This window comes from Vidua macroura, chromosome 3 (genome assembly GCF_024509145.1).
Source record: "Vidua macroura isolate BioBank_ID:100142 chromosome 3, ASM2450914v1, whole genome shotgun sequence".
Taxonomy (NCBI): domain Eukaryota; kingdom Metazoa; phylum Chordata; class Aves; order Passeriformes; family Viduidae; genus Vidua; species Vidua macroura.
In genome coordinates, this window is record NC_071573.1 from 99,946,196 (window position 1) to 99,966,952 (window position 20,757).

The window sequence follows — 20,757 nt, forward strand, 5'->3', positions numbered from 1 at the left end:
CAGCTTTGGTGCAGCCTTGGTGGTCACCAGCTGGGGCCACTGAGGCGATGCGAGGGCGAGGATGCAGGAGCTCTGTGGAGAGGATGGCAATGGGCTGAGGCTCAGAGGGCACATACAGTCTTAGTCTTAAGCTGCACATGTAGTCAGTCCTAAGATGTGCCAGGGGAGATTTAGGTTGGACATTGGGAAGAATTTATTCACAGAGGTGGTGATTAGGCTTTGGAACGGCCTGCCCGGGGATGTGGCAGTGTCACCATCCCTGGAGGTCTCTAAGGAAGGACTGGACATGGTACTGAGTGCCGTGGTCTAGTTGACATGGTGGTGGACTCGATGATCTCAGGAGGTCTTTTCCAACCCAACTGATTCTGTGATGGAATGGACCCTCCAGTCCTTGGGACACCCCACATCTCCTTGAAGCTGCCACGTCTCCTCCATGGCTGAAGTCATAGAATCAGAGAATATTAAGGGGTGGGAAGGGATCCACCGATCACCAAGCCCCAGTGCCCCCTGCCATGGGCAGAGACACCCCCCACCAGACCAGGTTGCCAGGGCCCCCTCTGATGCCTTAAGTTTTAGCTTTCATATTTTCCAGATTCTGTACTGCATTAGTGTGTAACTCTGAACTTCATATAAAGTGTTAGCAAGCTCTCCTCACAGTTTAGTCAGACAAAACAATCCTTTTCCAGCCTGAGAACCAAGGACATTGTTGCAGCTTCGGGCCCAAAAAGTGTAAACAGCGAATTGAGGAGAGCAAACTTGGAGGATGGGACTTCATAACCTGAAGCTGTAATTGGACAATTAACCCCAATATGTAAATGGACCAAAACTTGTAAAAGTGTAAAAACTTGTGACTCTGAGTCCATCTTGGGTCCATCTTGGGTGGAGCCACAGCCAGGCTCTTGTACTGCCCAGGGTGTATTCTTTGAAGGCCTTTTTAATAAACCCCTACTTTCTTCCTTTAACACAGTCTAGCCTCTGTTCAGGGAGCCTCTCAAGGCATCAATCCATCCCAGGCTTCCAAAGATGCGGTGCCTAAAACCTCCCTGAACAACCTGCTGCAGTGTCTCACCCCCCTCACAGGAAAGACTTTCTTGCTCCCATCTAATGTCCAACACCTGGCTCTACGTCCCCTCAGTGAAGACCCCTTGGAGCGCCCGTGTCCCCTGGGCGCCACGCTGTGCCCCCGAGGCCCGCGGCGGCCCGGAACGCAATCGCCGGGGCCGCGGTTTCCGGGCGGGCCGCGGCGGCGCCCGGCGCGGTTGCCATGGTGCGTCCGGGGCGCGGCCGCCATGGACGAGGAGGACACGGTGGGGCCTGCGGGGTTCGCCGGGCCGGGGGCGCTTCCCCGCCGGGCGGGCAGCGGCTGCGGGCGGCGGGGGGAGAGGGAGAGGCGTCGGCGGGCGCTGCCTGCCCCGGCCTGGTCCTTGCCCTGCCCACACCGGGGCCCGGAGGCGGCGGACGAGGCCCTGCCCGGCCCCTCGGCGTTGGCCGGCGCTCGGTCCCGGCCCGGGATGTGCCGCCGGCCGCCCCTCAGCCGGGCCCGGCGGAGCTGCCCCTCCCCAGCACGCATGTGGGCGTTTCTGGAAACCACTTTGTTTTACTCTGTCGGTTTCCCTCTTCTCTTTCCCTCTCTGGTTTATCTGGGAACCGCCGGCTCGTGCGGGCTTTCTCTCACCGCGTGTGTTTCTTTGCAGTTCCAGAAATTTGTTTTTCTTTTCGCCTCCCCCTCCAGTTTCCGTCTCCTTTTTAGTTTCTGATGGGTGGCTTTATTTAAAGCCCCGCCACGTGTGTGCGAGGTGTGGATCACCATTCCTCCTGTTCTGACGCTCACACACACGGGAGCTGGCGCTTTACAGCTGCAATTACGTGTTTAGAGTTACCTGCGGCTGATGGCAAGTGCGATGATCACTTGTTACCAGCCAGAGCTAACACAAGGGGTGTAAATCCTCTCCTCTATAAATAATCTCAGAAGCTGGGCAGTAGCCTAGCAATAATGCCATTTATGTTACTTGAGCAATTGTGAAAGTCTTCTGGCTTTTCTTTCTTTCAGAGAGACTTTAATGAGCGCTGTGTTCAGTGTTCAGAAGTGAACTGGGGTCTCACTGATGGAGGCAGATTTTATTGTAGATCTTGCCACAACGTTACTGAGGTAAAAAGATGAGTTACTGCCTTCGAAAAGGTTTATTCTGATTGCTTCTTGACTTTATATAAGAAAATTACAGATTTTTCTTCTCGGCATTGAGGGCAGGATTTTTATTCTTCCTTTTTCATGCTTTAGTTTACACTGTTTAAAACTAATGTTCCTTGAAATCACAACATTTCGAATGAGCCATCTTGGCCTGCTGTGTTGCTGTAGCTGTGGTGTCAGTGTGCTCTCTAGGTGCCTTAGAAGCATTGTCTGGGTGTTGCTGCCTTTTGTGCAGTCCAAATCTAGGCAAACCCTGATGCACGTCACCTGTGTGTCCATGATAGTAATTGTCTGGTTTTGAAGTTTCGGAATGAAAATTTCAGACTGTCTCATCTCCTGTCAGTTTAGGAAATTTGAATTAATTCCTCCATTATGTTTTATGATGGGGCAATCTGTGCAAGTTAGACCTGGCTCTTTTTCTTGCTAAGATGTATTCTTGTTTTGCAGAGAACTAGAGAAGTTGTAAACACTGATTTTATTACTAATTCAAGAGTCCAATCAATCACCAAAGGTTTAAAAAAGCAGGAAAAAACTGGTATGTATAAGTTTCTGTTTATGTTTTGCAAAAGGGTGGCTGTTCAGCCACTGCTCACCTAGGCCATTATGTCTTTGGTGGAGAACAAAAGCGGATAGGCAGGAAAGACTGTAGGAGTGGGAACAAAATGCACCTCCCTGATGCTGTCACAACCTTCAGAGATCACATTTGGTGACTTCCTGAGCCACAGGTGACCTCTGGTGAGCCCAGTGGTGGGGGTTTTTTAATTGAATAGAGCTATGTGCTACTGCTGCTTTGACTTCTGGAAGCAAATACTCACTGAAGCTACTGGAGGCATGCATTCAGATGTGGTGATCCTTTGTTCCTTCCCTGTGATGGCTGTCACAAAACCAGAGAGGTTGTTTGTCTTGGCAAGTGAGATGTGATGGTGGTCCGGCTCTTGGTGTCAGTCTGGCCTGTATTACAGGCACTTGGCCCTGCAGCTTACACACAAACTGCACAGAAGAGGTTTCATGCAGTTCCAGTAGCTGAACCAGTGCTGCATCTTTCATCCAGAGTCACTTTTTTGCTTTAAATTTAATGAATATTCAGAAGAATAGTGGTAATTACACAGGAGGATCTGCGCCATAACGATGTAGTGGTAAAGCTGCTGCTAGAGCTGTGTGAGTTGGCTGGATACATCTCTTACTGTTGTGGCCACTCTCAGAAAACAGAACTGCATTAAAATGCCAAATAAAGCAAGGGGTTGTCCTCTCTGATATGCTCATCTACCTTTGCTCTCTTGCAGAGGCAGTGGATTGCTACATTCCTTTGAAAAGAACAATTGTGTGGAAGTGAAGGGAGGTGTGAAAAGGACCTCTCCACTTTTCCTTATCTTGTATTTCTTTTAAAGTCTGGACCACTCATGCTTTTAATTTATCCTGTTGGGAAGGTCATTAGCCAACCGCAGGCTTCTTAAGAAAGAAATCCTTACCTTTACAATGCAGTCATGTTACACTCTATTCCATGAATGTACAGGAGTAAGCTGTGTCTGTTAGTTCACTGTTAGCAGTTAAGAGCAGCATCATTATAGCAGGGCAGAAGCTTTGGGCAGATAACGTCCAAGATGGTGAGATGCAAGGTGTGTTTTGGAAGAAAAGTAGTGAAGAACAGGTGTGAAGGAATGAAAAGGGAATTGAGAAATGCAGAGAAAATTTCTCAAACCAAAAGCCTGTAGAAAAGGTTAGCAGTGAATTTAGAGAGGTAAGGGCGAAAAGTAATTGTAGTGCAGCCTGAAGAAATAGTGAGCAGATTGGAGCAGGCCCATTCCCTGTGAAATTCATGTTGTGCTAGGATTTGTTAGAAGTTGGGATATTCTTTTATTTAAACATTTGTGATTCTGTGTGAGAGAATGGTAAAGCACCAAAGTGCTATTGGTTGTTTTTTGCCTGACTCACTACTGTAATGTTCCAGTTTTCTGTGTCAGGGGTGGGAAAGGAATGTTCATATTTCATTTTTAATGGCAGGTTCTCAGTTATTTTTAAACTGGTAATTTAACAACGCTCTGCTCAATTACAAATGCCACACTAGACATTGTAATGAATTATATTATTCTTGGGAAATGTTTGAAGTTCTTTTTTAGTAACTTTTCTTCTCGTGAATAAATGGAAGTTAGTGGGGTGTTCAGTGTAGCTGGTTTATGCACTAGGGTCTGAAATTATTAAATAGAGATATGGGGATAAGTGTGCATAAAGTTAAAGAAACGCAAAATAGCACAAACAAACATAGCCTCCCTTTCTTTCCCCTTAGATGGAGGCTGTGAATGGTATATTTGTGAAGGCTTTCAGCTTGTACTCAAGAAACAAGTGGAAGCTCTAGAAGCATTAGGAGTATGTCCACAAATGAAGGTATGTAGATGTCAGTGTGAGTTCTACACTCTGTGTGTGTTACAGAAAGTGGGATTTTAAAAGATTTTAATTTTTAAAGTGAATCACACAAGTCCCTATTTAAAGTCATTGAGCATATGAAATAAAAATTTGTTTCTCTGGTAATTTTAAAACATATTCTATAAATCACAGTTAATAAAATTAGAGATGGAATATTATTCAGATTCCTGAGTTAGAAATTACGCTTTGTTCTCTCAGCAATTAATGATCTTGTAAACATTGTACCATTTACCATCCATTTTTGTTTATCAGGATGAAATTCTGTGCAATTTTTGGAGGTGTTACCTTCAGAAGAGCAAACAGGCATATTGCAAGAGACCAGCTGGGGAAACTGTCAAAGCATTATCAGTAAGTGAAAGCTCAAATCCCATGAAGTGTTTGGTATCTTTTTAAAAGCAATAACAGAAATCTTTGTTTAGGCGACTATCTTGCTGCCAATAATGTCACTTCAGTATGAAGGAGGTTATATAAACAGGCTTGCACATGTCCATTTTATTGGGTTTTGGAGCTTTTTCGAGTCTATTTTAACAGATGAGTATTTCTGTGACTATTTGAAACTGCTTATTTAAAAGTTTTGCCTTGTCTTGACATAGATAATCAGTAAATCCAAATGACAATGCAAAATGTATCATCAGCTACCATCCTTTCCTGCTTGCTCTCTTCAAGTTACTCATTTGATCAAGCTTTGATTCTGTGTGTTGCCAACTTTCTGGTCATTGTACCAGATTAAATGTAGTCACTAGAACTTTTTGGTCTTGAGAAATCCTTGAAAGATACTTTCTTGTCTTTTTTTTTTTCCACTTACTTGTGGTTCATGGAGTAAAAATGTGAACAGTTTGGGTTTTAACTTTTACTGTTAATTTTTCATCTGTCGTGCTTTATGTGGTTTGTTAAGATCGAAACCGTATCTAAGAGTAGCTAATACAAACATTTCTTTACAAACCCCAGGTATGTGGGAGCAGTACTGATGTGGACAGTGATCCAGAGAGACCCAGTCTTCTGCACTTGCTGTCTCTCTCTGAAAGTGAGGGGGATCTGCAGACCGACTGCAGCTTTGCTTCATCGGTGAGCAAGGTCTCAGGTAAGAGCAGTGAGCTGAACTATCTGAAAACCAGTTTTTCTGTAGTTTTTAAATATAAATAGATTTAGAGTGTATTTGTGTACAGTGAATTGGAGGAACTGGTTGGAAGTTGTAAAGTTTTCAGTCTTGTTTGACACTGTACTACTTTATATTCTACTAGAAATAGAAGACTTCCTCCTCCAACCCCCACCCGAGGAGATAAAAGTTGAACAGGACCTGGAAATACAGTGGGAAATGCAGGAGGAAGTTCTGGTTTATAGCAAGTTTGCTCCATGCCTCCTGTTCGGAGTGGGAAAAAAATTGCTGTTATATCTGCCAAGCTAGATGTTCAAAAACACAGCAGCTTTGAAGAATAAGCACGTATTTAACCAATAGCAGAGCTGTCGGTCATGACTTTAATGTTAAAAAACATGAGTCTGTTCTTTAAGGAGGTGTATTTTTTTTCTATCCCATAGATATATTTAGCTTTTAATTTTTTTTTCTTTACATTATTTTGACATTTCTGTATCCTTTGTATCTGCAGTCTTTTTACTGCTTTCCCAATGATCCTTTCTAGGAAAAATCATATTTTTATTTATTTATTTATTTTTAGCATTCCCTCAGTTTCTCTTTTCTGCTCACAATAGCAGCAGGAAAATAGCTGCAGAATGCTGAACTTCTTAATTAAAATGTTGTAGAGAATTGGAGTGTTAGGTTCTGCTGGGCAAGTGTAATACCAGACAATGCTGCAAGGCCTGATACTGGAAATGCATTGCAAGGCCCATTTGAAAGCTTTTGCTTGTGTTTTAAACTTATGATGGTTTTCTTTCTTGCTTTATTCTTTGCTTACTTTTTCCTTCTTTATCTGTCTCTGTGTTTCTTATTCCCCTGTTATGTGCTATCCTCCCTCTCTACCCTCAGAAGAGCACAATCTTGTTTTTTCAAGCTTTTATCTTTATTTTGTAAAGTCCAGGAGTGATAATAGAGTACAAAATTTGATCAGTAGCAATTAGAAAACTCCAGACAGAGTTGGGGGGAAGTTATAAAAATGGTGATGCAAATTTTTTTCATATTATGCTAGAACCTTTCATACTTACATATTAAAATCATATTTTGAGGTAAAGAGTCACTGTATATTTGTACAGGTAGAATCTTGGGTGTTAGAGAAATATAATACAAAAAGACAAGGATTGAGTGAAGAATTTCTAGTGAAAGTATTCCCTTAAATTTTCTTCCCCTTTTTGATGTCTAGGGTAACTCCTTTCTTCCTCGGTACTTGTGCCTTTTATAGGTCTGTTGCTTAAAGTTTTAGAACAGCAAGGTAGTCCTAAGTAGGTCATAATTTATTGTCTTGGTTAGCTGCTTCGGAGACTGAATTCCAGTAGTCATCAGTTTCACTAAAATCACTTGAAATTAGTTAAGAGTTCAGTGATACTTAAAGTAAGTTTCGGCAAAATCAGACAAACATAGAAATAGTTTTTTCTATTGAAATTTAGCATATTTCTAGTTTATTATAAACTCTTGTGAAGATTCATAAATATTTTCTTTGGTGTCATTTCTGCTGAGCTGTTGCTGCTACAGACGAGGAACCTCAACACCTTTCTTTCCCTAAGAGGCTTGTCCATATGGCAATTTTTTTTTGTTGTTATTTTCGTGTAGGGTTAATAGCAATTTCCACTGAGTATAGCACTGAGATATTGCTAGAGAAGCCTATAAAACTCTTAAATTATTAGCTGTGTGTAACTGTGTGTTGTCATGCCATGCATAAGCTGGAAGAAATAAAAGGAAATCGTGTGCCATCATTAAGGCTACAAATATAATGAGGATTATTTTAAATAAATTGAGTTGAATGTGAAATTAACAATGAAGCTTCAGTCATGAAGCTGCCTTTAAGTGCAGTGTCCATGTGAAAGGTGAAGCAGTTGACTCCAGGGATTAACCCGATGTTCCCGTGTTCCTGCTTTTGTTCCCTGATGCACCTGTGCGTGCTGGGATGCTCTGCTCTGCACCAGGCGTTCGGGCCGGCTCTGAGAGCCCGTGCCGGGGCTGTGCCGTGCCCGCAGCGCCGGCTCCGGGGCCGGTAGGTGGCACCGCAGCCCGGCCTTGGAACGCGCTGTGTGCGGTGTCCCCGTCCTGCGGGCACTGTGGACCTGCCCCGCTGACCCTGCCACCTCGCAGGTGTGGCTGTCGCCCGCCCGCGGAGCTGCCAGGCTCTCGGAAGGTCCAGGTTGTTTTCAGCGGGCTCTTTGCCCTGGCCCTGCAGCTCCCAGCTGGGGAGCTTTGGATCCAGCTCTCGCCATTCCTGTCTGAACGGGTGAACAGTTTGTGGGGAAGTGAAGCGAGGAAAACCTCTGCAGAGTCAATGCTGACATTTTGTGCTTATGTGCTTTAAATGCATTTTCCTTCATCCTGGCTGGGTCATGATGTAGGGAAGAGAGGCTTACAGAATTTTTTAAATTTTTTTTTTTTTATCTTCTTTTCCTGAACTCACAGGTTTCACTTCTGAAAAGGTTCCAAACTTATAAATCACTCCACTAAACAAAATTTTGTCATTTCTCTGTTTCTCTTAGTTTTTAGTGATTCACCTGAGTAAGGAAGAAGAGAAGTTTGGATGTTAATTTATTTGGGGTTTTTTTTCCCACCCTCTTCACCATTTCCTACATTCTTGTTGTAAAGTTATTTGTTTGACATTGAATTTATATATATTTTTTTTTTAAGAATACCTGTATTTCCACAGTTAGAGATTATAGGACAGATGGATTCAGGGTGGACTTTTAACATCAGTAACATTTCTGCAATGTGAATGACTTTTGCATTAAAGTCCTGCCTGGGTTGAAGTTTAAAACCGTGTTTTAATCCCAAACTCCGAGGCAGTGATTTAAATACATCAAATTTTCATTTTTTCCTCACAGTTTCTTTATATCTCAAATGGAAAACAGTATTTCCGTCTCATAAGTCTATTAGTTGTATGTTATATAGGAGTTAATGTCCTAGTCAAGTGGAATAACCTTTGTGAAACAGGTTCTTATCTCATATTGTGGTAGATTACTAAATTGGGGTCATAGAAAAGTACACAAACAAGCAAAAAATTCAAAGTAATGATTTCAAAATGTTACTAGTTGCTGAACAAATCTTATATGTTCCTTTATCTTGTTTTTTGTACACCATGGTTCATGTGTCTGTCATATCAATTGCTTTTTTCTTTTAACATAAACTCAAGAAAGCACGTCAGTGTACTCTGGATCAGTAGATGGCAGCTTGTATTTAATGAAGAACCAAAAGGAGAAACTGAGGATGACGATGCCAATGACACTTTCGTTTTGTTACATGGCATTACTCTGGGTGAGAGAACCAATTACATTGTCCGAGCTCTTAAGGTATGAATAGTCTCTAGTGAAGAATTGTTGCTTTTATAAATAATGATTTTTAAAAAAAATAGATCTGTACTATTGCCCTCATATGAATTTGCTCAGTAATAGTGAGAAGTTCTTTATATTTAGTTGTCTTGTCTTTCCTTTGTCATTTGTCCGCTTGTGCAGCTGCTGTTGGAGGACACTTTCTGTTGATTGCAATGCATTTCAAAAACCTGTAAGGAAGAATGGTTTGAAGTTAGAGAAGCTTTTTGTCCTTCTCTTTCAAAAATGCTTAAGACTTGCTGGAGGTGTGTACCGCCACACTTCTGTGATACTTGCTGTTGTCAGCGTGTCAAAGTGGAATGAGTGAACATTCGCCAGGACTTAACATCACTGCCATCATGCAAACAATACCAGCAGTATACAGTGATCTGAAATGCAGCAAAGTAACTTCATGCAATGGAGTTGAAATTAATATAAGATCATTTTGTCTTCATATCTTTGTATCTGTAATTATCAGAGTTCAGAATAATACCTTTTAATATGTAGAAATAAATTGTGCTAATAATAGGGTTTGATGCTAAATGGAGACTGTCAGGCTACTGCTGACAATGCAGCTCCCTTCTCTCCCCTGCAACAAGGCCATGAACACTTTCCTTATGAACTTTACTTCAGGAATGAAAAATAATTCATCAACTCTTCTTGTTGGCAATAAATGTTTTAAATCAGGCTGAAATAAGTTCAGGAATTACTAGATTTTCCTTGGAAAACCTTTTGTATTCTGATACCCTTTTTTAACAACTGTTGAAATACTGGGTATTTCTAAACAGATGATGAAAAAATATTACTTGGCCGAAATAAAAGGAATAAAAATACTCAAGTAAATACATTGGCAAATCAAATTGAAAACTCAGACAGAATAAGGGAAAAACTGATTTAAAATTCAGTGCTTTAATTTTTATTTTTCAAATACATAACCTGTGAGTTAAAAGTCAAGGCAGTGAGTACATTCTCCCCCACCTGTGGTGGTTACAGCTGGTGTAGCTGCTGAAAGTGTGATGAATGCAAGGGGCTTTTTCCCCCAGAGCCTGATGCTCCATCGTAGCCTCTCTCCCCTGCTGGTTCCACCTGCACTTTTCTAGCTTTGTCCAAACTTTCCAAGAGGGATGGATATTCAAGGATCTTTTTTGCAAGTACTTTCCAAAAGGGGAGTTTTTCATGGCTTGAAGTACAGTAGTTACTACTAGATAATCAATTGCTATGCAAAACAATTTAACCCTTTGATTTTACTTTATGGGTGGCTGTTGCCTTCATTGATCAGAATTGCACGAGCCATTGCATATTTGCATAACTGGATATGCTGTTGCATAAAAGATGCTTGTAAAATTTTCATTAAAATGCTATAATATTCAGAATTCAAGCTAATACCCTGCAATACAAAAGTATATAATGAGTAGATTAAGAAATAGTAGAACTCAAAAGTAGTGCTCAATAACAAGATTTTTACTGGCTAAATTCTTCCTTAGGAAATTCTGTACAAGTCAGAACTACCATAACATATTCTGTAGTTTTGTGAATGATTAGCAAATAAATAGTGTAAAACATGTCTGATAATGTTTGTAAATGGCAAAAATCCAGGTTGTAAATTACATTTTCTGGGATAGAGCAAATCGTTCACACTAAAGAATTATGCTGTTAGGAGAGGAAAATTAATAATTAAATATATAGTCTTTGGTTATTGTATCTTGGAAACTGTCTCTGGAAGCATTGTTGGCTCATACCAGGCAAAGACATCTTCACATGTTTCTGTCTTAGTACAATAGTGTGGTTGGAAGAAAACCCAACCAAACAACAACTGTTGAAGTCAGCTGTCAAGAGGGAAGATAGATAGTTTTGTTTGCAAATGAATGGTAAATTATTGTATTTGGCACTTTAAAAGTTGGAGACTGCAGAAAAGATCTTGGAAAAAGAACCTGGAGACTATCCTTTGGACTAATATCCTTAAGAGATGAGCACACTTGAATGGATTTAGAGAAAACATGAAAGCAGTAAAAAGGTTGGAAAAAGTTTAAAAAAAAGTCAAGTAGCAAATATAGCACAGAATGGCATAATCTAAAACTAATAATTGGAAATTGAAATGAGATTATTTGAATAGGAAGATATAATGTAATTAGATACAATTTATGTAAAAAATTGATTTACAGTAAAAAATTGATTTACAGTAAGACTGTAAATCAAAATGATTCAGTAACTTTAAATGCACTGAACATACGAACTGGATTAAGTACAGAAAATGAAGTTTAAAAGAATGTTATTTGTATTGCAAAGTTTTACCATGATATGATAGTTATATAAGATTGTAATTATGTTATCATGCTTCCCTCCCTACCCTAAAGGTCTTTGCCTTTCAACAAGTTTGATGAAGAAGTAGAAAGAATTTTAAATTGCATGAACAACCATAAAATACTTGTTTTCTGACTTCTGAATATTTAAGTTTAAAAAAATCAGACAATGTTCACATTTTTGCATGCATTAAGATACAAAATAACGACAGACTGAAGATGAAAACTATGCAGAGAAAGCATTAAGTATTTAGCATTACCTTTTAAGTCTTTGTAGGCAAATGGTTTTATTTAAACCAGCTGAATTAGAGTTCTGTTTAAAGTTCTGCCTTGTTTTTTCCTCAGTTTGGTTTTCTCTGTACCCTGAAGTCAGCTGACTACCACTCCTCCCTTGTGATACATGCTTAGGCACTACGGTTGGGCAATCTGCCAGCTTTTAAAGGATTTACAACACCAAAAATATACTCTTCCTTGCTACTTGACACACTTAGCAGAAAAACACTACAATTACCTCCTCTGATAGGAACATTTTGGTTTAAAAATAACACTTTCAACAACATTCTACTCATGTCTATGCTACACATTAAATCCTTTTCTATTGCTAATAGTCTTACAATATTCCATGTGATGTATGTTATTCATCTAAATAATAAAATAGTTGGGTTTTGGAAAAAAATTCAAGATGCTAGACTCTTGAGATTCTGAGAAATAATGCCTTTCAAATGAGGTTATGCCTAGTTGTGCTGGCAAGACTAAACTTATAATCAGTTTGTGGCATTACTGTGGCTTTAACAAATGCATCACTTCCTTCTAGCATGCTGAGGACCTAGGATTTTTTTCATACTTGGGCCTTGTTAATCTATGTTGCTGCTGTAATTAAAAGAACTTGGACTGTGTACTACGTCTGCCAGTCAAGTTTTCAATCACCTCCCTGATGGAACATAGTCCTACAGGTGTTTTGACCATCTGTCTGTTAAATGAAGGGTTTGGAGGAACAGCAGACAAAAGAAACTGTTCTGAAGTGCTATTCCAAACCTGGACTTCTGGGTTAAGTGTTAAAACTTGCATCATCAGCACATTCTGTTCACAAAAGGGTATTTGTACTGTATTTTTAGAGTGTAAAAACAACTTTCTGAGAGGAAAGAGCATTCTTTTTTTTCTGGAGACAATAATTTTAAGCTAGAAAAGATATTACTTTTAAAAAGTTGCAGTGCTTTGACTTGGTACATCCAAATTAGTGAAAACTGGTTTTTTTGTTTTTTAATGTTTTGGTGGACACTGCTTGTCTCTTGCAGTGTAAGGATGGGGTTCCAGCATCAATTTAAGCTACTCCCAAGTTTTTGTTGCTGTGGTCTTGCATAAACATTCCCGTTCTTTCTCTTGCTATGGATACTAGCATTCATCCGGTTTAGGGTTTATTAGGTGAAAGTAGATCTATAGAAGATAAATTTTGTAAAAGAAAGTTTCACTGGACATTCTAGTGCAGGTTAGTGTGCTTCACTGCTGTCCCTTTCTGCCTTGTGCTGGCAATAATGTTCTATAGTCATCTGAGTCTGTTGGAGTGAAACCCTGAAGAGACTAATTCCCAGTCTGATCCTCTGAGAAGTCACACAAGCACTTTTGTCAGCAGGGAGGAGTGTGTGGCAGGGGACTGAAGGAGGGTGGGATTTCCCATTTCAGAGGCAGCAAGCTGTGAGGGTGGTTTGGCTGCATCACCACTACACCACACCCGAAACAAGGTCCTGATTGTCCTCTTCCAGCTGCTGCTGTGCTGGCTCAGGTGTTTGCTGCTCTCAGTGTCTTGGTTCCAGGCCTTCATATCTGACAGCTAATGGTGTGATTGTGCCTTAACGTGTGTCAGCCAAAGCTTATCATCAGCTGAGCCAGTAATGCATCACTGTTGTTGAAAGGGGAAGGTCCTGCTTCCCTTTTTTCTCCTGCCTGTGTGATGCATCCCCTTCCCTCTGGCAACTATTTCACTTGTAGAGCCATCTGTGAACCTCTTCACAGTTTGTTAGATGATGAAAGAATCCTCGCTGGCAATAGGGTAACAGGTGGTTTTCTGCTGCTGTTGTGATTTACATTTGGGGAAGAGATGACCAACAGCAGCTCATGGCTAGATGACAAGGAGGGAGGTCCTGCTAGTTATGTTGAGCTTTTAGTTTGGCTCAATCAACTTTGTGAAACCATACCTGAAGCTTATGTTCCTCAGTGTAGTGGATGACTAAAAGGAGCTAAGGAACAGATGTGCCAGCTGCTCAGCAGGTCAGGCAGGGTGGCAAGGACCAGCAATGGGGGCTGCGTTTGGAGTAAACCTCACGGGAGTCCAGTGCACATCTCCACTCAGGGTGGGGAAATGCTGTTCCTGCTGGTTGAGGAAAGCTACTGAAATTTCATTAGCAAAATTATCATTACACAATTTGATTAGAAAGGACTGTGCACCACCTGTTACTTCTTCACTTAAGAGACTAATAAGCAGAGCTTTGGAACCAAGGCTGTTGGGCAATATGATTTTTCATATTGATATTATTTTTCAGGAATCATTATAGATTATTCTTATGAGACAGTTTCATTATGAATTATATGAGACATTATTATGAGACTGTTTCAGTCATGAAATGCGCTTTTTATTTTAATCCTGGGTTTAACTCATTTTTTCAATTAAACTGAAAATTCACGTAAGACTGCTTAAAAAAAAAGTAGCCTATAACTGTAAACTTTGCAGTAACTAGCTTTTAAACATAATTTTAGTCAACTTCAGTAGATACTCACTACATAACATGAAACAAATAGTGGTGAGGCACAGAACAGGAAGATAGCAGGTGAGCTTGTGAGTTGCTATAGGCTCAGAAGGGACATTAAAAATTCGTAGACCAAGAAGTTACTAATCTATGTAGCGAGATCAGAGAGGTCCTGTGCAGGTAACACTCATCAGCAGGGGAGAAAATTGTTTTTAGTCCTAAAATTAGTGTCTTCTCTGTTTGTAATGTCAACTTATTCAGGTTTAATATACTCTTTTAACAAAATTGGTTTGGAGAAGAGGAGATGGGAAGGCATTTCTAGCTTAGTCCTATGGGAGACTACCAGTGTGCCTTAATGTGGAATGGGTGTGTTGCCTTGGGAGGATATGTGCTTGTTCAATGCTTCCTTGTCCTATTGTGGGTATCTGTTAAGATGCTGGATAAGAGGAGGGGTTTGGTGTAGTGGTGGCTTTTTATTGGTATCTGTTAAGTCTCTTCTTTTACATATATATTTTTATATATATATATATATATATATATATGCGTGTGTGTGTGTGTGTATTCAATAAAAATATCAAATAATACGGTCAACTACTTACCAAAACCAGTTTTTAACAACAAAGATGCATCATTTGTGTGCAAATAAAATTTAAATTATTTTTATTTATTAGTATACAAAACAATTTCTATTCATCCCTCAGTAATACTGTTTTTTAAGAGTATCATCATAGAAATATAAGTAATGTGGCTTCAGTTCTATGTATCCACTCATCATTCTGTGATTTTCTTCCCTATCATGTTACCCGATTCAAACTCCTCCAGCAGGAAGTCTGTGTTTTAAAAGTAAAATTTACTTAAAGCTTTAGAATTTTGAAAAAAAAAAAATCCATGCCATTCAAAGGAGGCTTAAAGCAGTTCAAGAAATGCAGGAGTTGAAGAATGTGCAGAACAAACTCCATGTAAGCTTGTTGATTGTATGCTTATTGCCATAACGTTATTATTTGTCAGTCACATCTGAGCTTGAACTTAAAAGCCTGTTAAATGATTGAACTGGTTTTTGTTCTGTGGAGCATTTCAGGTGTGCAACTTCAGGTTGAATTGCTTAGGTAGCATAATACTGATGTTATTTCAAATCAGAAGTTGATTTGTATATTAATTTTATAATAAACATATGAATTTGTTGTCCTGTGTATTATTTTGATTTGGTCTTCATTTTTTTTAATGCAGGTTTGTTGTTGAAGGGCATATTCCATATTTGAATGTTTTCCAGCATTTTCCGGAGAAAATGAAGCTATGTGGACTTGATCTTAAGATCTTTTGTGTAGAGGTAATTTTTTTCTTAAAGGAAAAGTTAAAAAAAACCCAACCAAAACCTAGTTATTTAGTGGTATTTTAATTATTTTGGTCACTGTACTAATAAATTTATTAAATCTATTGTTATATAATAGGGTTCATATTTCACAGTATTGGAGCCTGGCAGAAAGTAGTGCACTCTGTGACTTGGAGTGCTTTAATCTTTAACCAGTCTTATTAAACTGATTACGTAAGTTAGAACGAAATCAATAAGTACTTGTGGAGAAAAGGGTATTCGGAACTGCTCTCAAAACACTCAGAAACAGAATTTAGCTTCAAGTGTAAGGGCCATATATTATCCCTTTTGGTGCTTATTTGAAATATCTATTGAATTTTTTATAATTCCATATTCTTTTAATAAAATATGGTTTAGATGCTATCCCTTGTTCAGTTCCTTGCTCTACTGGTTGAAATATATCAAATCTAAAATCTACATGAGGGGATACAGCTCTTCTAGGAACTGAATAGTAACAGTCTTGAGTGAAATTTAATTTCCCTTATCTAAGATTCTTATGTATTGTAGTAACAATTGCCCAATGACATTTCTGTTGCAGATAAAAATTTATTACAGATTTTTGAAGTATAAAATAAATAAAAATCTTAGCTCTTAAGAGCAGAAAGCAGCAATTCTGCCAAGAATTGCCCTCACTGATGAAGTTTTAAGTAACATTAACATTCTCCAATATGTAGCTTATATTCAGCAGGTCATGAGTTGCTAGGAGTTGTGCCTTCAGAAGTTTTAGCATTTATATTATTTCTGGTTTTATGTTACTGCTTTCCTGTTTGGATAAATGAGAATTATGACCGCTAAAAATAAATTCTAAAAATCAGGAGATGAATTTATTACAAAACCTCTTGATTTCTTTGTTTTAGATATGTCCTTAACAGAAAAGATGTTGGTATATGAGATACGAGTATAAACTTGGTTTTAAGTCTTTGTCCTTCTTTGCCTCTGTCTTCTGGATGAGTTTTTGTTTTATGAATTGCAGCTGTAAAGCTTGTACCGTACCTCCAAGTGGGAGAACTGGTTTACCGAGACGAGATGAGTTTCCTTTGGAGGATCCTACTGTTTCCTTTTGGGATAGGGCTGCTCCCTTCACTTCCAAAGCATAAGTAGATATGCACACTAACCAAGTAATCTCTTAACTGTGTTTTCACTGATACATAGAGGTATAGTTCTGTAGGCTTACTGTACCATTTGTTTGCCAGCCATTCCATTATTATTGTGGCTTTCTCTTTTAGAAATATCTGCTCCTTACTCTACCTTCAATGTTACTTTAGTAAGGCATCCTCAGTTCTATTTAGTTTTAATGGATTTTACTACATCATGAGGCTGATAACTGCAAAATCCTTACTAGCTCTTTCCTACATCTCATGTTTCTCACTGAAGCACTGAGATTACCAATGTCTTTCTGTGTCTAGTTTTGGCATCTGAGTTTTGAGAAATTCAAGAGATGAGGTTATGGTCCTGGAGCAGGAAATGAGATTGTGTAATACTCCATTCTGAAAATATACCTTACATTCTTTTCTGCTTTGCTCTATATTGAATATTTTGTAGACAATTATCTTAAAAACCTTTATGATATTATGGCTGTTATAACCAGGCGTGTAAGTTGCTCTAATGACATTATTTGTTGTACTTCAAAGCTGGTGAATAGAAGCTGCAAATATGTTCCAAAATATTGATAACTGACAGGACTGTTCCATATGTCTCCTTTTTAATTTTGAACAGATTTTTAGTTTATTTAGTTGTGTTCTATGCATCCCAAATTTGAATCAAGAAGTAATTTTGTTACAATAACTTGAAGGATTTGAAATCATACTAAATATCGCTTTATCAGTTAAGTGCAGATGAAGCCTAACTTGATGAGGCTCATCTTGTATATAAATATTCTCAGTGGCTTAAAGAGTTTTTTTAGTAACAATTTCCTACATACCCAAAATATGCTGAATTTGTACAAGGTTGAAGTTGTTACAGGTGTTAGAAAAGTAAATGCAACATTATTATGAAGTGAGTCATCTACTTTCTGTGTAGTGGCATGTGTATGTATACATGCACAAAGGGTTTTTTATGACTTGTCACTTAGTAGTAGTTTTCCATATGCAAGGAATGGGACTAGTTTACTAGGCTTCCCAGCTGTGCTAAATTTCTGTGTTGTGTAGGAATGGAGTCTGTATCACTGACAATTTTTCCCTGTGTTGCATCCTATTTAGCAATTAGAGGTGCAAGGAGAGGCTGAGAGCTGGGGGTTTATCACTGAGGAGGGAAGGCTGGGGGCAATGTCAGTAATGTGTATAAATGTCTGTCAGGGAGGTCTGAGGATGGCATTGGGCTTTCTTCTTGGTGGTGTGCAGTGGAAGGACAGGAGACAACTGAAATATAGGGCACAGACTGAAAAACAGGAAATTGCATTTGAATATTAAACCTTTTCACTGTGTAAGGTGATTGAGTGCTGGAACAGGCAACCCTGGACCACTGTGGAGTCCCTATCTTCAGAGGTGCACAAAACCTGATGGGACACAGTTCTGAGCTGTAGTTGATCCTGCTTCAGCAGAGGTGTTGGACTCCATGTATAATCTCCAGAGGTCCCTTCCAAACTCAAGTATGCCTCGTATTCTGTTTCACATTTTCTGTAGAGGTGGCAGATAGGCCCTTCATATTTTGGTAGTGGAACAGCTAACAAGAAGGGCATAATTCTTCATTCTGCTAAAACTGAGCTTTATTTAAAATAGCTGCCACAAAGGTATGGTCGTATCTGAACAGTTCTGTCCAGAGGTCTGTGAGCTCTGGGCATGACTGTCTCATAAAGAGAAAAGGAGCCTCCAGCTCTCTATATTATCTTTAATCATGATGTATAACTGTTAGACAGGTGTCAGGGCCTAGCTGGAGATAAGTACTACTCAAAAGTGTTTTCTGAAGGATAAAAGTAATTTATAGAAGATCTTTAAGAAAAATGAGTTATCTTCCATATATATTTATCTTTCCATTGTTCCAAATCAGTTTTCTAAGCTTTTACTTGATTAATCATCTTATTTTTCCCTTCCTCTATTAAATCATGTGTATATTATAAATTAGCCCTTGGAAAATAGGTACAATGAGAGGGTTAACAGGGCAAACAGCAGCAGCAGCAAGATGCTCCTGTTTTGTTCAGAAGTTCTAACTTCCCAGTACAAGGAAGGAAAAGCAAAATTTTTTTTTCTAAAACAAGTATTCTTATTCCATTCAATTAAAATCTTTTTGTATGTATGAAGGAAGAATAAGATATATAAGTTTTTGGTTTTGTTCTATGCAGGAGGTCAAGGGTTTTTTTCTTGTATTTGCAAATTGTTTAACTACAGTAGATCTCCGCTCATCCTAAGGCTTGTGCCGGTAGTCAATACATCTTTGGTAAGTGCAGTCATCTTTTCTTCTTTAGGTGGAAGTCACCTTTGTTCCCTTTTTAATGCACAAAGGATATCTAGGATTTTAGGATATCTATTTCTTTTAAAACCCATTAATGTAGGGGTTAAAATGTATTTGTAAATTATTAGTAGTATATATAAAGTTCGCTGGATAATGTGTTTTCAGCTTGTATTGTTTTATTGATATAATCTGTCCTCCAGCTGCACCAAATTCCCTCTTTTATTTCTGCATGAAGTAGGGATACATCTTTAAGATACATCTCCTCCACTTTGCTTTTAGGGATTTATCTTTATCCTTTTACAAAATTGATTAAATCATCCCTTTTGCCTTGAACTATCAACAACTAGTCTTTGCCATAGGTCTGTCTTGCCATTCATTTTTGACTTGGGACTGTATACCCAATTATCTTTCAGTATTATTTTCTTGGGCTTAAAAGTTTCTTGTGCTTTACTGCCTGAAATTTACCTTTAGCTTTCATTACTTTTATAAAACACGCTATTTTTCTGTGTATTTTACCTTTAACGCATTGTCAGTGGATTTTTTTAATGTCCAAAAGTAATGCTTTGTTTTGATTCTCACATTCTTCACTCACACACAAATTTAAATAAAAGTGTATATATAGGTAAGCAGGTCACTCCCATGGATGTTGGGCAACATGATTTACTAAAGTACTGAAGATAACAACCACGTCACTTTGGAGTATGTGCTGTGTGCAGCAGGATAGGTGTAGTCTCATAAGCATCTTTCGGATCCTGTTGTGCTAAAGAGCTTTGGAAATGGTTGTCTCAGGGTGCACAAGTATCTGGACTTGTCAGGGAGCATGATGTGTGACCTCAGAGAAGTTCCCTTCTCTCAATCTCTTCTCCGAATTTAAAAGAAAGCTTTAGGAAGAAACAAGAATCTCTTCTTTTTTTTTTTTCCCCCCAGGGATGGGGAGGCCTGGAGAAAGTTGAGCTTGGTGGGTTAGTTGAATTCTTTTCAGACCTGTCTACCAACTTGTCCCTGAAGACAAAAGGAATGGCTATTTCCTCAATTATCCTTGCTACTTCCTCTGCCCTGGGATGTGGTCATGGAATGGCTTCTCTCCATAAGCCTTTCTCCATTCCCCCTTCCCCTTCCATTTCTCTTAGGTGGATATGGCTGCACAATTCTAAATCCACATGTTTTAAAGGCCCACTGAATGTTTTAGTGTTGACGGTGTTGTTGAAACACCTTGCTGCCTAGGAATCTGTCTCTTAAAAAGATTTACTTTTTTGTTCTGTAATTCAATTTTGTCCTCTCTTTTTTGTGGTTTTTGTTTGTTTTTTATAATCCAGAGTATTGCTGCCTATAACAAGGAATGTACTTACTTAAAAAGATTTGACCTTGTCAGCATGATAAAATTACCATCTATACTACTTTTTGATTGTCTTAGTGTAGTTTTTTTTGTTTCTTTTTACACATCCAGCTTCCAACTTAGATTAACAGAAGCACTGTTTGGTTTGAATTCTGCTCTAATTTGCCTATTTCCGTCCCTGGATGTCTTAATTCTTAAATTACTCCTAGTGTTACTCATCAGAATTTTTCATGATACAGAAACACTTTCCAAACTTCCAGCTGAGAATGGTGTTAGCATTCTTCCTTACCTTTGCCTGTGGAAAATTCTTGAATGCATCCTGGTAAAGCAGCAGAAATATACTCTGCTAGTCATAAACCTGTTGTGGACAAGAGAGGTAAATCATGAAACTCAAAATTACATGTCATGATTTTTTTCACTTTTATCCCACCTAACTGGAAAGTTTCTTGTTCTTATCTTCTTGCTGATACCTTGTTTCCTTCAGGTTTAATGGTTTATCATTCTACATTAAAATTTTGTTTCTTTCTGTGTTGGATTAGGCCAGTAGCTCTGGGCAGCTC

The 20,757-nt window shown here is 38.9% G+C and overlaps 1 protein-coding gene and 1 long non-coding RNA gene across 2 annotated transcripts in view; one reads left to right on the forward strand and one right to left on the reverse strand.

Moving 5' to 3' along the window:
• The first annotated feature begins 1,220 nt into the window (after positions 1–1,220).
• The window catches only part of TAF1B (TATA-box binding protein associated factor, RNA polymerase I subunit B), a 46,169-nt gene continuing 26,632 nt past the window's right edge, over positions 1,221–20,757 (forward strand). The window contains exons 1-8 of the mRNA XM_053973850.1: positions 1,221–1,307; positions 2,051–2,149; positions 2,636–2,723; positions 4,473–4,570; positions 4,862–4,957; positions 5,558–5,690; positions 8,890–9,046; positions 15,333–15,432. Coding sequence (XP_053829825.1) covers positions 1,290–1,307; positions 2,051–2,149; positions 2,636–2,723; positions 4,473–4,570; positions 4,862–4,957; positions 5,558–5,690; positions 8,890–9,046; positions 15,333–15,432 — 789 coding nt within the window. The 5' untranslated portion in view covers positions 1,221–1,289. The remainder of the gene's footprint in view (positions 1,308–2,050; positions 2,150–2,635; positions 2,724–4,472; positions 4,571–4,861; positions 4,958–5,557; positions 5,691–8,889; positions 9,047–15,332; positions 15,433–20,757) is intronic.
• On the reverse strand, positions 8,904–11,682 carry LOC128805271 (uncharacterized). The gene is made up of 2 exons (XR_008436351.1): positions 11,625–11,682; positions 8,904–9,255 (listed from the first exon to the last, which is right to left on the reverse strand). It is a non-coding gene; the product is annotated as an uncharacterized LOC128805271 (long non-coding RNA).